The following is a 13450-nucleotide window of genomic DNA, read 5'->3' on the forward strand; positions in this document are numbered from 1 at the left end:
CATTGTGCTAGTGCTCAGAGCTTTTGGTGTTATAATGGGAAAAAAACAGCATTTTCATGAGCAAAGCGAAATCTTTGAAAATTTTTTAAATCTTCTCTACTGGCTTTCATTAAATATATCTAGGATATTTCTTGTGACATGGCAGATTTATTGCTCATTAAAGATAATCTAATATATTCACACAAAATTAAATGCCCTTTTGCCTATGGGTTTTGTAGGACTAAGTATAAAATTATATTATCTTAGTCCACGGCTCTCCTATGACCAAGGACAGAAATAAGTGCAACCAAAGGTTAAATGCACATTTGAACTTTATTACTTAATATCTGATTCCGCTATTCAATTAAAGATCTGACTCCAATATTCGATTCACTTAAGTATCTGACTCCAGTAATTACTTAGCTTAACAACTTTTTAGTTTAGATATTAAAAGGATGAAACCTCAGTGTTCAAGTTCCATTTAATCTAAAGTTTTCATACTAACCTTTTATCATAGCTTGTCAGAGGTTGCTTTCAAAAATGTCTAACATACTAAACCTTCAGCTAGAAAACTATACACGTGCACTATTATTGCACCATAGTGTTCTTCAAAAAACTACTGAGTATTTTAGGAATAAAGTAATTTAGGAATAAAGTAACAGATTTTGTTATACAGAATACAAATAAGAATACAAGATTTACAAAGAGTGAAAAATGTGAAAAGAGAGAATGTACAGAGTCAATGGACAGATGTGGATAGTACTGCATCGGAGAGAGAAAGAGATCAGATGAGACCAGATGGTAAAGGTCTCTTCCCCAAGATCTTTCTCTCCCTCTAGATCTAACTCTTATACCCTACTTATACCCCATGCACCTCTTTGAAGTGTATCGTGACTAGAGTTTCAAATGGTAGAGACATGTATTTTAGGGCAGGATATACCCCCTAGTCAGGTAGGCTCACCCCAAGGTGTTACTTGCTGATTCAGTTCCTGGGAATAAGTTTGTGAAACAATGGCAAAAGGTCCCCATGTAAGCCATGTGGCCCCAGTATGTACTGTATATGTGTGGTTGTAGGTGTGTGTGTGAAGGACAAGCACTCAATGCAAAATTTTGTATAATCTCATAGATTTTTTTTCTTTAGCCTTTGATTTAAATGAAGTTGAAAAAATGTATAAAGCAAATGATCAAATTCACATTAGCAAGTAATCTGCCAATGTCTTCGGGATACATTTTGGGACAATGAATACATTGCACATCTTTATCTTGGAGAGAATTTATTTGCGTCTCCTCAAAACAAGGCAGAAAAAATACACATTGCAACTAAAGGGAAACCTTTTAATATTGCATTATTTTGTCATTTTCCCCTAAAGCCATTATAAGATACTAAAACTAAAGACAGAGAAACTAAAGCTAATGAGTAAGGGAAAATACTGCCATGGCCTTTTATACAGTTTGAATTCAGCAGGATTATAATAACCTTCTGATTTGTATAAGAAAAAGAAATGTGCTGTGTTAATGCCAGGCCTATCAGAATAACATTTATGGCTTAAAACTACTTGAATCCAATCATGGGTCCACACTTACGTTCCTCAGTGTCATAACTACATATTTTTTCTATTGTTTCACTGTATTTGCTGAATATACTGGATTCATGGTAGTAACCTAATATCGTGCATTAGTAGGCCTATCAATAACAGAAGAATCAGCCATGGGTTCAAGGAGTTAATGGTGATACTGCAAGAGAAATATATCTATATGCTTTCTGATTATTGTATGTAAATCCATTATCTTTTTCGGCTTTGTAGGTGCTGGAGGCTGGTCGCCTCTCGACACTGATCATTATCCATGGCTGCAGGTGGACCTCGGCAGCAGGAAGCTGGTGACGGCCATCGCCACTCAGGGCCGATACAGCAGCTCAGACTGGACGACACACTACCGGCTACTTTACAGTGACATGGGCAGGAACTGGAAACCCTACCATCAGGACGGAAACATCTGGGTAAGTTCTGCACTGAATTATTTATACTGCTGCTTTTAGAGATGATGTTATAACTGTATACAATAATATGGCATCTAATATACAGGGGGGTCCAAAAGTCCAAGGGTCCATTACCAATAAGTGTTTTGATATTATTGGTATTATCAATTTTGCCAACTCATTGTCCCCTAATGTATTCAGATACAGTTCAGGTTTTATTATTATTATTATTATTATTATTATTATTATTATTATTATTTTGTAGCAGTTTTGAGCATTAGGCATCACTTAGTTTTGTATTACTTGATAACTGATTAAATAAAAGCAGTCCTTGGTAGTGGAATTATAGGTCTCAGTGTCATGCAGTAACTCTTCATGATTTGACCCTAAGGTGGTTGTGATCAGGGTGCAGGCACAAAACTGTACCTTTTATATTGACTGTTGTAACATGACATTTTCTTTTAGGTGCAACAGGGAGATAAATTTTGTCACACCTCTATGGTACTGCTCCACCCATATCAGTGTTAGCAAAAAGAGCTGTGCCCAAATAGGGGAAAATGGCTTTTCTCCCGGCCAAATTAGATTTACCAGCAAATTATACTTGTATCTGCACAAAAATAAAAGAAGCCCACATCAAAAGTGGTAATTGAACACTAGCTCAACCACTTTTATAGCCTTTAGCTTGTGAGAAAATATAACTGTCATGTAGATTGTGTTGGCTTTTCAGTAGTATTAGGCCTCACATAATGGTACCTATAACTTACCGAAAGCTAACCTAGAGAAGTTTCCAACAAGAACACCTGAAGATCATGATTTAATCAAGAACATATTATCAGAGAAGATCAATCACTGACGTTATAAAAGTTTTATTTGGAGCTTAGCTCCTAGGGAATATTGAAACAGTATTACTATCAGATGGTAAATACTGCTTGTATTTACCTTTGTAATGTCCCTAAGTGCATCTGAAGTCATTTGATGTCAATTGTCAAGTTTACTTAAGACTATTTTTGTGCTTCATGAGCGAGACTCAAGTCCTTATATCAAGTCCTGCCCTTTACCTTCATGCCTGAGTGCAGTCCATAATAGACTTCCTTACACACCCTTTTATTCCCCAAGCACACAAAACCTCCACACGTCCTCACTTTCAGATGTGGGTAGCATGCAAGTTGTAACAAAATGTACAAACTCTAATTTTAAGCCAATCCATAACACTTTGTGTATTTTCCTATGGCTTGTTCACCTACTTTCATTGAAAAAAAAAACAGTTTGTCTAACATTGCAAACCAGGTTTACTCAGCATTATTTTTTCAAACAAAACTCTCTAAGTTTCAAACATAAGACAATGTTCTTATTGTTCAAAGAAGTGATCAAAAGCTTGTTTCTTTCTTTGGAAACTGGTACACAGAAGTGTGCATACATAATGTGCAGAAGGACAGTCAGATTGCATCTTTTGAGATTCTAAACCTTCTAGCCAGATAAATGTACAAAAGAAATCAGATGTTCTGTGAGCCTTGGGTGAAGTGTGTAAGCCTGAGACCAGCAAGTGTGAGACCATGTTGGTTCAGCAGGCTGAAGATCCTTCACTAGCTGGTGCTTTTACCCAGACACCTAGTTGAAAAAGGAAATTATTATGAAGAAAGTTTTCTCATGAATACAAATATAGAAACCGTTGATTTATTACACTCAACAACTGTCTAGGAGAGTTTTTTTGTCATATATAAAGAGCTGTCAATCATCTATAAACAGAAATATTAACTGCTTTCTTCATTCTAACTGTTTCACATTTATTACACCATCAAAAGTTTAAAAGCAGAGTGATTCCCACATGTGTACATCAACATAACAAAAAATATTCAGGTGAGTCAACCCATTACTCTATACATGCATACTTTCACCCAAGGTGTGGAGATGAGCACAGATATAAAAAGTACCAAGTGTGTGTGTGTGTGTGTGTGTGTGTGTGTGTGTGTGTGTGTCCTTTTATTTGTAAGCCTGTGTGTCTGTAGTGTGCAAATTGCATAATCCTACATACACCATAATGCTACTAAACATGCTAAGCCTCTTTTAGATATAATAGTTCGTTACAGATCTCCTTTTTGATTGATTTAAAGGAAGGCACTTCTCAAGAAGTTCATTTCTCTTGATTCCGAAACGTAGTTTGTAGTGCAGCGGTGACATGTCAGTCAGTATATTACAGGTGGAATTTTTAAGCTCTGACTTAATATTGAGTAGGCCTTATTCATTCTCACTATGCCTTTGAGAAAGAAGGAAGGAAGGAAAGAAAGAAAGTCTTTTTTTACATCTCTTTTGCTAGAGAAGCCTCTACTGATGTATTTACACTGGACAAGCTTGTTACATGTGGAATTTTTAAGCTCTGACTTAATATTGAGTAGGCCATATTCATTCTATGAATATGGACACTATGCTATACACTAACTTCTATTACACTATGCCTTTGAGAAGGAAGGAAGGAAGGGAGAAAGGAAGGAAAAGTCTTTTTACCTCTCTGTTTTGCTAGAGAAGCCTCTACTGATGTATTTACACTGGACAAAGCACTTACCTTTAAGCCCCCCAGAAAATCAGAGGATAGAAAATGTAGACTGAAGAAGCAGGTCATGTTTTCTTTTTTGCTGTCTGCAAGACACAATTTCAGAATTAAAAATAAAAAAGAATAATACAGTGATAAATAAATGAGGAGATGGCAAGCATTGTAATTAACATCTAATAGAAGTCTAATCTATTGCCAATATATTGCGGCATAAAAGAGTTCTAGTTGTAATTGTCACATTCATCCTTGCGATTCTGGCTTACTTTAACATGCCTTTCACCCTCTTTGTTCAATAGCTTAAAAGAATAGCTTTTGATCCAACACATCCTATTATTTTTTGGATTTAATTTATTTATATATATATGTGTATATATATATATATATATATATATATATATATATATATATATATATATATATATATATAGTGCTCCATTGTCAGCACAAGTTAATGTAGTCACAAGATACTAAAACTGCAGTCATAAATTTGTAATCTGTGTGAAAGAAGTAGGATTATTTTAGCACTTATTCAATTCAGAATTTTTTCCATAAAAATCCATCCCTGAGATAAGCAGTGTCTCCTATTAAGATGATTATTATGATAATTACAAATAGGACAGTTCAAACAGCAATATATTGGCAATCCATTAGGATCCTATTAAATTTTTTTATTCGAATGCTGTAATCTGCTTAAATATGATTGGATCTTCTGACTTATATATAATTGTATTATTCTTCTTTTATTTTTAAATGTCTTGCCTTTATGTTACATCATATCAAATTTGACAGCAAAGGGAAAAAACTCTATTTACTTCTTAAGTCTGCATTTTCTATCCGTTGATCTTTCAGGGCTTAAGAGAAAGTGCTTGTGTTTAAAAGTGTTGGTCTAGATGGTACTGAAAAACTTCTCTCTGACACCTCTACCCATGAAAATCCTGGCAATGTAGGAGGCATGAACTATATGCAGATCATTTTAATAAACTGCCTGGGTTGAACAGCAAATAACCGTAAGCAGCTACGTAAAATGACTCTACATTACCAGAAACTTTGCAACACTATGCTTAATATGTTTACAAATGCGTAAATATATATTTTTACCTATTGATCTTACTCACATGGCTTTGTGGAGTTGTGAGTGTGGTTAAATTACATTGGTGCAAAATGTGAAGTGAAATTTTGATACACCGAAATGTTCATTTATGCTTGTGATTGAATGTTGATAATTGTTGCATATAAGGTGCTGCAAATAAGTTGTTTGTGAATGTTTTTCTTTGCAAGAAAATACCTTATCTATATCCAAAGGGGCATGGTGGCTTAGTGGTTAGCATGTTTGCCTCACACTTCTGGGGCTGGGGGTTGAATCCTGCCTCTGCCCTGTTTGCGTGGAGATTGCATATTCTCCCTGTGCATTGGGGGTTTCTTGCAGGTACTCCGGTTTCCTCCCCTAGTCCAAAGACATGCGTTGTAGGCTGACTGGCATTACCAAATTGTCTGTAGTGTGTGTGAATGTTTGTGCAATTGTGCCCTGCGATGGGTTAGCACCCCGTCCAGGGTGTTCCCCACCTTGTACCCCAAGTTCCCTGGGATAGGCTCCAGGATCCCCCATGACCCTGGGCAGGATAAGCAGTAGAGAAAATGGATGGATGGCTATATATGTAATGTTTACATGGGAGCATTAGAGTACCTGTAAACTCTCTTTTGAGTTTTGTGATGTTCCCTGAGTTTCTTTGGAAATTACATTGCACATTGGAAAGATCTCATACTGCTGAGTGCAGGTTGGTTTGGGTTTGAAACTGAAAAAGTTTCAAAATATTCAACCATTCTTGATGGGTGCAAGAGTTTATAGGTTCATGGATGCAACTACTGATTATACTATATTATAGTATTACAAGGAACATGAATATTTATGTCCATTACAGTTGCTAAAATATTTCTTTAATTCATGAATATGTATACTGCATCAGTCTATTGTGAGAGACAGAACATGGTAACCAGCTGGGAATTTTATAGAATGTCCACCATCATGTAACTCTAAACAGGTGATTGTAGCATGAGTCAACTTTCATCGTTTAGAAACCATGAGAGAGTGGTTTGCACTGACTGAGGTGGGGTTGTGGCTTGCAGACTGATACAAAACCTTTCATAATTGTCCTTTTTAAAATTTACTTAATACTTATGAAGGCACGTCATATAAATAACAGTAGTGATATTCATAAAGTAACTTGATTAGTGCTTAGTTTGTTCTGTCAACTTTTGTGCCTGCTGTAAACTGTCTGTGCTTCATGACAGAAGACTTTACTGCTAATATAGGTGAATAAGATGTTAATGATCTACAACAAGCCATCACAGCTCAGGGATGTGTGGTTTGTAAGCAAAAACAACAAATCACCACCATACATTTTACCCTGAGAAACCTTGCTAATCAATTCCAACCATTAGTGATGCGAAGCCCTGCCACATCTATATGAGGTCCTCATCCCAGAGCTCTCATAGTTCAGCCCGACAAATCTGATGGAAGCCCAGCTAAATATTTGCTACAGATATTTGTTTTTATTACAATACTTGCTATAATTTTAGTCTCAAGACCTCAAGGCTCACAAGGACATTTCACTGATGACAGATAAAGTGCAAGACTGGTCCACCACTTTATGGCTGAAAGGAGGTGAAACTGTGCAGTCCTACAACCATTTGTCAATCACCTGACCTTCTCTCTGTTTATGGTCTTGGATTACTGTGTCAGGTAGCGGAGATGGTGACAGTTGCCGGTTCAGAGTTTTATTAAAACAACAGGCTAACAAATCCAAAATGTAAGGCAGGATCAACGACAGGATACAGGCAGTTGACAGGTGAATGAATTGAATTGAATTGAACAGGAATTGTAACTAGAAAACACTTTGGCAAGATAAAGCCTTGGTATCAGCAGGTAAGAAAAACTGAGTGTATTCTTCGCACTGTGGTGGTGGAATGAGTGTCCTTTTATACTGTTGGCATGATTGTGTAAGTGAGTCCAGGGGCCTGTACTCAGTAGAATGGTGAACGTGAATGTGATAGAGTTCGTGATGGCCGTTGGATGTTGTAGTCTTTAGTGGCCATGTTTGTAGGCCACTCTGGGTTCTAGGAGTTGTAGTTGGCGGCCATGTTTGTAAGCCGCTCTGTGTGAAGCAGCACCAGTTCCGGCATTGATGTGACATACTGCTTGCTCCTTCTGGTTTTTGTGTTTTCCGAAGACTTCATTATGCAAGAGCTTCAGTGCAGTTTGAAAATTGAGTGAGCATCAGTTCTGTGAAATTGTACACAATTATGTGCTGTGTGAAATCAGTACAGCCAAGATATATCATGGATATACAGTACAATCACAGTGAGCTTGAAAGCGCAGTCACTCTGAAGCAAGGTGGTGGTAGCTCACTTTATTGGTAATTCACAGTTATGAAGAAGATTATGAGTTTAAGCCCCACCCCTGAGTATAGGTGAAGGCAGCTTGGATGTTTTGTATGCAAGTTTTAAAGCATGTGCCGTAATATATGCAAAGTTTATGAATGCAGACTACACCTTCATTTAATAATAATGAGGAGGGCTTAGTACTGTAAGAAGTGAGGAATTCTGAGGACTTTGGTTGGGCTGGGCCCTCTGACATGAAAATAGGAGTCAATTGACCAGGAGTTGATGGAGAGTGTAAACTTTGTCAGAGGGAATGGAAGGGACAAATAAAATAAATATGAATTATTTTTGTTTGGTCTTTTGCCTAATTCAAAATTCTTCACATTTTAACTTTTCATCCCCTATTATTAGTACAGCTGGGCATTTCTAAAACAAAATGCCAGCCTTTTTTTAGCAGATGGACATATTCACACTTGCTATGAAAATCCAGGTACTCAGGATGTAAAATATGCCAAGTAGCAATACAGATCTATTAAATGAACCATCAAGTGAGCAGGCAAGGTGCACAGGAATCAATAAAATTCAAACAAGAAATCCATGGACTGGTGATCAAAAGGCAATTAAAGTATTGGAATGTTGATATATTAGGCAGCAACTGACCAGTCAGTTATCGAAGTTGATGTGATGGAAGCAGGAAAAATGGGCAAGCATAAGGGTCTGGACGACTTTGATATGGGCCAAATTGTGATGGCTAGAAGACTGGGTCAGAGCATCTCCAAAACGGCAGGTCCAAGGAAGTGGTCCAAGGAAGGAATACTGGTGAACCGGCAACAGGGCATGGTTGCCCCAGGCTCATTGATGCACGTGAAGAGCAACTATGGCACAAATTGCTGGAAAAGTTAATGCTGGCTATGATAAAATGGTGTCAGAACACACAGTGCATTGCAGCTTGCTGTGTATGGGGCTGTGTAGCCGCAGATGCACAAGGCGTCCATGCTGACCCCCGTCCACCACAGAAAGTGCCAACAATGGGCACGTGAGCATCAGAACTGGACCATGGAGAAATGGAAGAAGGTGGCCTGGTCTGATGAATCACGTTTTCTTTTACATCATGTGGATGGCTGGGTGCGTGTGTGTTGCTTAGCTGGGGAAGAGATGGCACCAGGATGCACTATGGGAAGAAGACAAGCCAGCAGAGGCAGAGTGATTTGTTCTTCAAAACTGCAAATGAGGTTTCGATTGAATGATTAGAGGGTTGATTCTGAATGCACAATGCTGTACAGCTCCTGAGCATTGTTAGTCTTTGTCTTCTGTGTTCAGTTACAGAGGTTTGAAGGCAGCTTGGAATTTGTTTATTGAGATTGGGTTTTTTGGCATTTTATTAGGCCTCATTATAAAAAACTGCCTGAATCATACTTTCTTACAAAACAAAATCACTAGACATTCTCTTAACAGGAAAATTCACAGATCAGCAAGGTGTAACTCAAACATCAACGCTGACTCTTAAACACCACAGATTAAGAATGAAAACTCTAGTTATATATGTAACAGTAGTTCAATGAACTGCAGATACCTGTAACTGCCAGGGATGAGTCCTTGTGGTGATATTAAAAAAAATTCATATGTATATAAAAGAATATGATGGTATAAAACCAGATACATGCCTCGATCATTCAGTAAGGTCATGTAGTGCAATAAATACTGCCATCACACAGCTGTCATTCCCTAGAACCTTCTTGCCAGGCTGACTCAAGTTCTGAATGACAAGAAGGTATGGTGGTAAAACAAGGCTCATAGATCATATCAGGTCCATTTTTAGACCAAAGTGATGGTGTCCACCAGCCGGTGGGCCAGCCACTACTTAGACAAGGTGGATCCCTTGTCTAAGTAGAGGGAGGCCCACTGGCCAGTGCCCAATATTTATAGCAAATAGTGTTGGTCTGAGACTCGCATGAATGGTATTTGCTATCCAGTAAGGTATGTGATGGGTACAACTAGGATTTCTATTGGGTCACAACCGTGAAGGTCAGAAAGTCAATAGACTCACAAAATTGGGCAATATGACCCACAGACACAGGCAACCTGGCTGAGGGTGCCAAATCCCTTCGTTCATTTGGGACAGCAGATCTGCTCAAGGAGGATATTCACAGGGTTTTCTTACAACTAGTGAAAGCACCAGTGGGAAACAACGTTTTGCTGGCCATCTTGGTGCCACAAGCAGGAATATGTGACCTAGCTGCTTATGTACAGTCTGGTAGAGGATGAAAGGCTTGTAAAAAATGGGGAGTCCATGTCCCGGTGGACTGGCTGGCTCTGACAGGGAAAATGTGTTGATTTGGCAGAGGCAGTGAGGTCCAACTGCACCCTGCCAAACCTTTCCCAGAATTTGAGTTCTGAACCCCTTGGGGTTTCCTTTTTATAACACCTTTGTCTAAGCCATCTTCAGGTGACTTATTTCTATCAGGAAGTATGTTGTTAGTTAGTATGCTGTAAGTTAGCTGGTATGGTGATCATCGATGAATCATTTACTGTTCCCCAAAACTAAAACATCACAGTTACTCTCAACCTGGCAAACATTGAAATGCAGTGGAAAATATATGCAGTGAAAAAAAGGTTAAAGCACTACTTATTAGACTACTTGTTGGCTCCCTCTTAGAGTTTTGGCTGCTATTCTTTTGGTTCTTTTAAAAATAAATCTCAACATTTTTGCTGTGTTTTTAAGTTTACTTAAAATATGTTTAGATATGTTTAAATGTAAAGCAGATTTTACAGGTGAAAAGGAATAACTGAGCTGAAGCAACCCATTCTGCATTTTGGATTTGACTTCTTTTACTTTTTGTACTCTGTATTCTTTCTATACAAAAACTAGTTCTATGGGAATATTTGTATGCAGCTATGACTGAGATGTATTTGGATCTTCCTTTGCAGGTGTTTACAGGAAACTCCAACACAGAGAGTGTAGTGCGTCATGATCTTCAGCACAGCATCGTGGCCCGATATCTACGCTTCATCCCTCTGAGCTGGAGTGAAGAGGGTCAGATAGGTCTGCGGATAGAAGTCTATGGCTGCTCATATTGTAAGTTAACACTCTCTCAGCACACACTCCCTGCTTTCTCAGTTTCTGTATTCAGACTTCACGTATCAACTCCAGCCCACATACTGAAGACACTGACTTGAAAATCAACGGAATAAAGGCAGCAGTGAATAATTCAGAATTGTGTAAAGCCAAGTTTTTAATTTGTATCTATGTTGTGCTTTTTCTATAACGAAGTGATTCAGATTTAAATCGAAAAATGTATATATACTTTGTTGTATAATAAGATTTAAATTCTCTAGAGAAATGACCATGACTCAATTAAACCTATTATTCTATACTCTTGTATGGTTGTATGGCGATTCTTGTCAACATTGTAAACCCAAGTGGCTTGGAGGTCCTACAGTCAATCGTGGAGCCATGGTTACATCCACAAACTTCCATTTTAGTCCGTTTACTTCTGGACCACCACTTTAATTCAGTACTAGTGGAGGTCATATCTCAAAATCATCACATTTGTAGCATGTCATGAAGGCACACCTCACCAATCAGTAGTGGGCAGTATAGTGCAGATACCATACTTTAATGAGAATGAGAATCATTCAGAGCACTGGCACTGCTCTGTATTGAGGGTGAGAATCACAAAGCACATGGGCTGCAGTGAAATTTAGCCTTCTAAATTTGTCAAAGGTAGATGGTGAACTCCATGTCACCACTTCACAAATGTCCACAAGGTAGTTATAATGTGTCAAGTGGTATTGGTCGTGAGATTTCTGTGTCATTTTATATTTTCCCCTTAACACCAGGAAGGCTGCTCTTGCCTTGCCAATCCTCGTTTGGATGTCATTTTCTGATCCATCATTTTTCCCCACAACACTTCCCATATAGGTAAAACCATCCACCACTTTTAGTGGTTTCTCCTGTAGAGTCATATTGTCCTGTTGGGTACTGCTTATTTGCATTACCTATCTTTTATTTTATCTTTTATCACTGCTGTCCTAGCTTAGCTGATGTTGTTGCTAGTCTGGTGGTCTTGAGCTACATTTTCTGGTACATTTGATGTAAGAGCAGTGTTGTCTGCAAGATTAAGATAATACACTTTGTATCAGAACGTCCACTGGATCCCCAGATTCTGTCCCTCAGTAGCCTTGTGCATGGTCCAGTAAGTGAGAGCAGACATCCTTGTCTTTCACCTGTATCCACTGTTAATGGGTCTGTCAGATGGTCATTGTGGACTACATGAATGCTGATTGGTGGTACAACCTCAGAACAATGGTGACAAACCTAAGTGCCATAGTGCCTCATTAGCTGCCACAGAACAAATCAGTCTAGGCTGTATATGGCCTTTCAGAAGTCAATGAAAGTGATCTAGAGTGGGAAGTTCCATTTCACTGACAGTTCTACTACAATACACAGTCTGGTTATGTGGTCCATGGAAGCTGTGCCCTTCCTAAGTCCTGCTTACTGACCTATCTTGTCTAGTGCATCTTTCTAGGATGACTCTGCATAATACTTTTCCAGGAATTGAAAGTAGGATGATGTCTCTCTAGTTTTTGCACTACATCTGGTTGCCTTTCTTTCCTTCATTCATAAGAAACATTGATGGCTTCTGGTGGAAACCCACATGGCCAAGGATATTTTTCTGTTTCTGTATGGCTTTCCGTATTTCCCTCCTGCTTGGTTTTCTGGTATTGACCTGTAAAGGATATTCTGCTGGTGGGAAGTCCATGGGTTCAGTTGGTAGTGGTCTGTTGAGAAGTTCTCTGAAATGTTCTGCACATCTGTTCCTCCTGTTTAGGAAATGTCTGTCCAATCTTGTGTGCTACTGGTCTATCTGTCAAGCATTTCCCTGTAAGTGTCTTTATGGTGTCATATAGCTCCTTCATGTTCCTTTGTGCTGCAGCTGTTTCTGCCTGTTTAGCCAGATTTTCAGTAAAGATTCTTTTGTCCTTTCTTACACTTTCCTTACTTGTGTGTACTGTTTCTGTGCCTCAGCCTTCGCTGATCTTGTTTGGCTGTTGTTCAGGACCTGTTGCTTTTGTTTGCTTGTTTGTGTCTTGTGTGATGTGTCAGCCCACCATTTCCTGACCTTTCCTCACCGTTTCCATGCCTTCTTCATTCCTTTCGACGTCTGGTTGAGGGAGTGTTCTTTGAAACTGTTCTACTACATCTTTGTGTTGGAGGAAGTTGACATTGAACCTTGTGCTGGTCTTTGCTGTGGTTGTGGCAAACTCCTTCAGTTTAAGCCTAAGCTTTCCAACTGAGCAAAGACTCATCCAAAAGATGCCTTTGAAAGTCTTTGTCACCCATTGAAAAGACGTTCCCTAAGGATCCAGAATGAAAGTTTTTATGACGTCTTTTTATGAATTAAAACTCTCTTTTATTTCAATGTAATTTCTGTTTCTATTTGCAAATCAACTCTACAGACACTGTGTGAGTGTGTGTCCAAAAGTGAAACCAAAAGTGAAACTTAACTCACGCTGCAGTGGATAACAATTAACAAATAACAAACAACAGTCCACCTAGCACATAC

The 13450-nt window shown here is 38.5% G+C and overlaps 1 protein-coding gene across 1 annotated transcript in view; it reads left to right on the top strand.

Moving 5' to 3' along the window:
* LOC113541231 (contactin-associated protein-like 2) overlaps positions 1-13450 on the top strand; it is a 245380-nt gene that overhangs the window by 107316 nt on the left and 124614 nt on the right. The window contains exons 3-4 of the mRNA XM_026938097.3: positions 1785-1978; positions 10812-10959. Of these exons, the coding sequence (XP_026793898.3) occupies positions 1785-1978; positions 10812-10959 (342 nt within the window). The remainder of the gene's footprint in view (positions 1-1784; positions 1979-10811; positions 10960-13450) is intronic.

Source organism: Pangasianodon hypophthalmus, chromosome 22 (assembly GCF_027358585.1).
Source record: "Pangasianodon hypophthalmus isolate fPanHyp1 chromosome 22, fPanHyp1.pri, whole genome shotgun sequence".
In the NCBI taxonomy this organism is placed as follows: Eukaryota; Metazoa; Chordata; class Actinopteri; order Siluriformes; family Pangasiidae; genus Pangasianodon; species Pangasianodon hypophthalmus.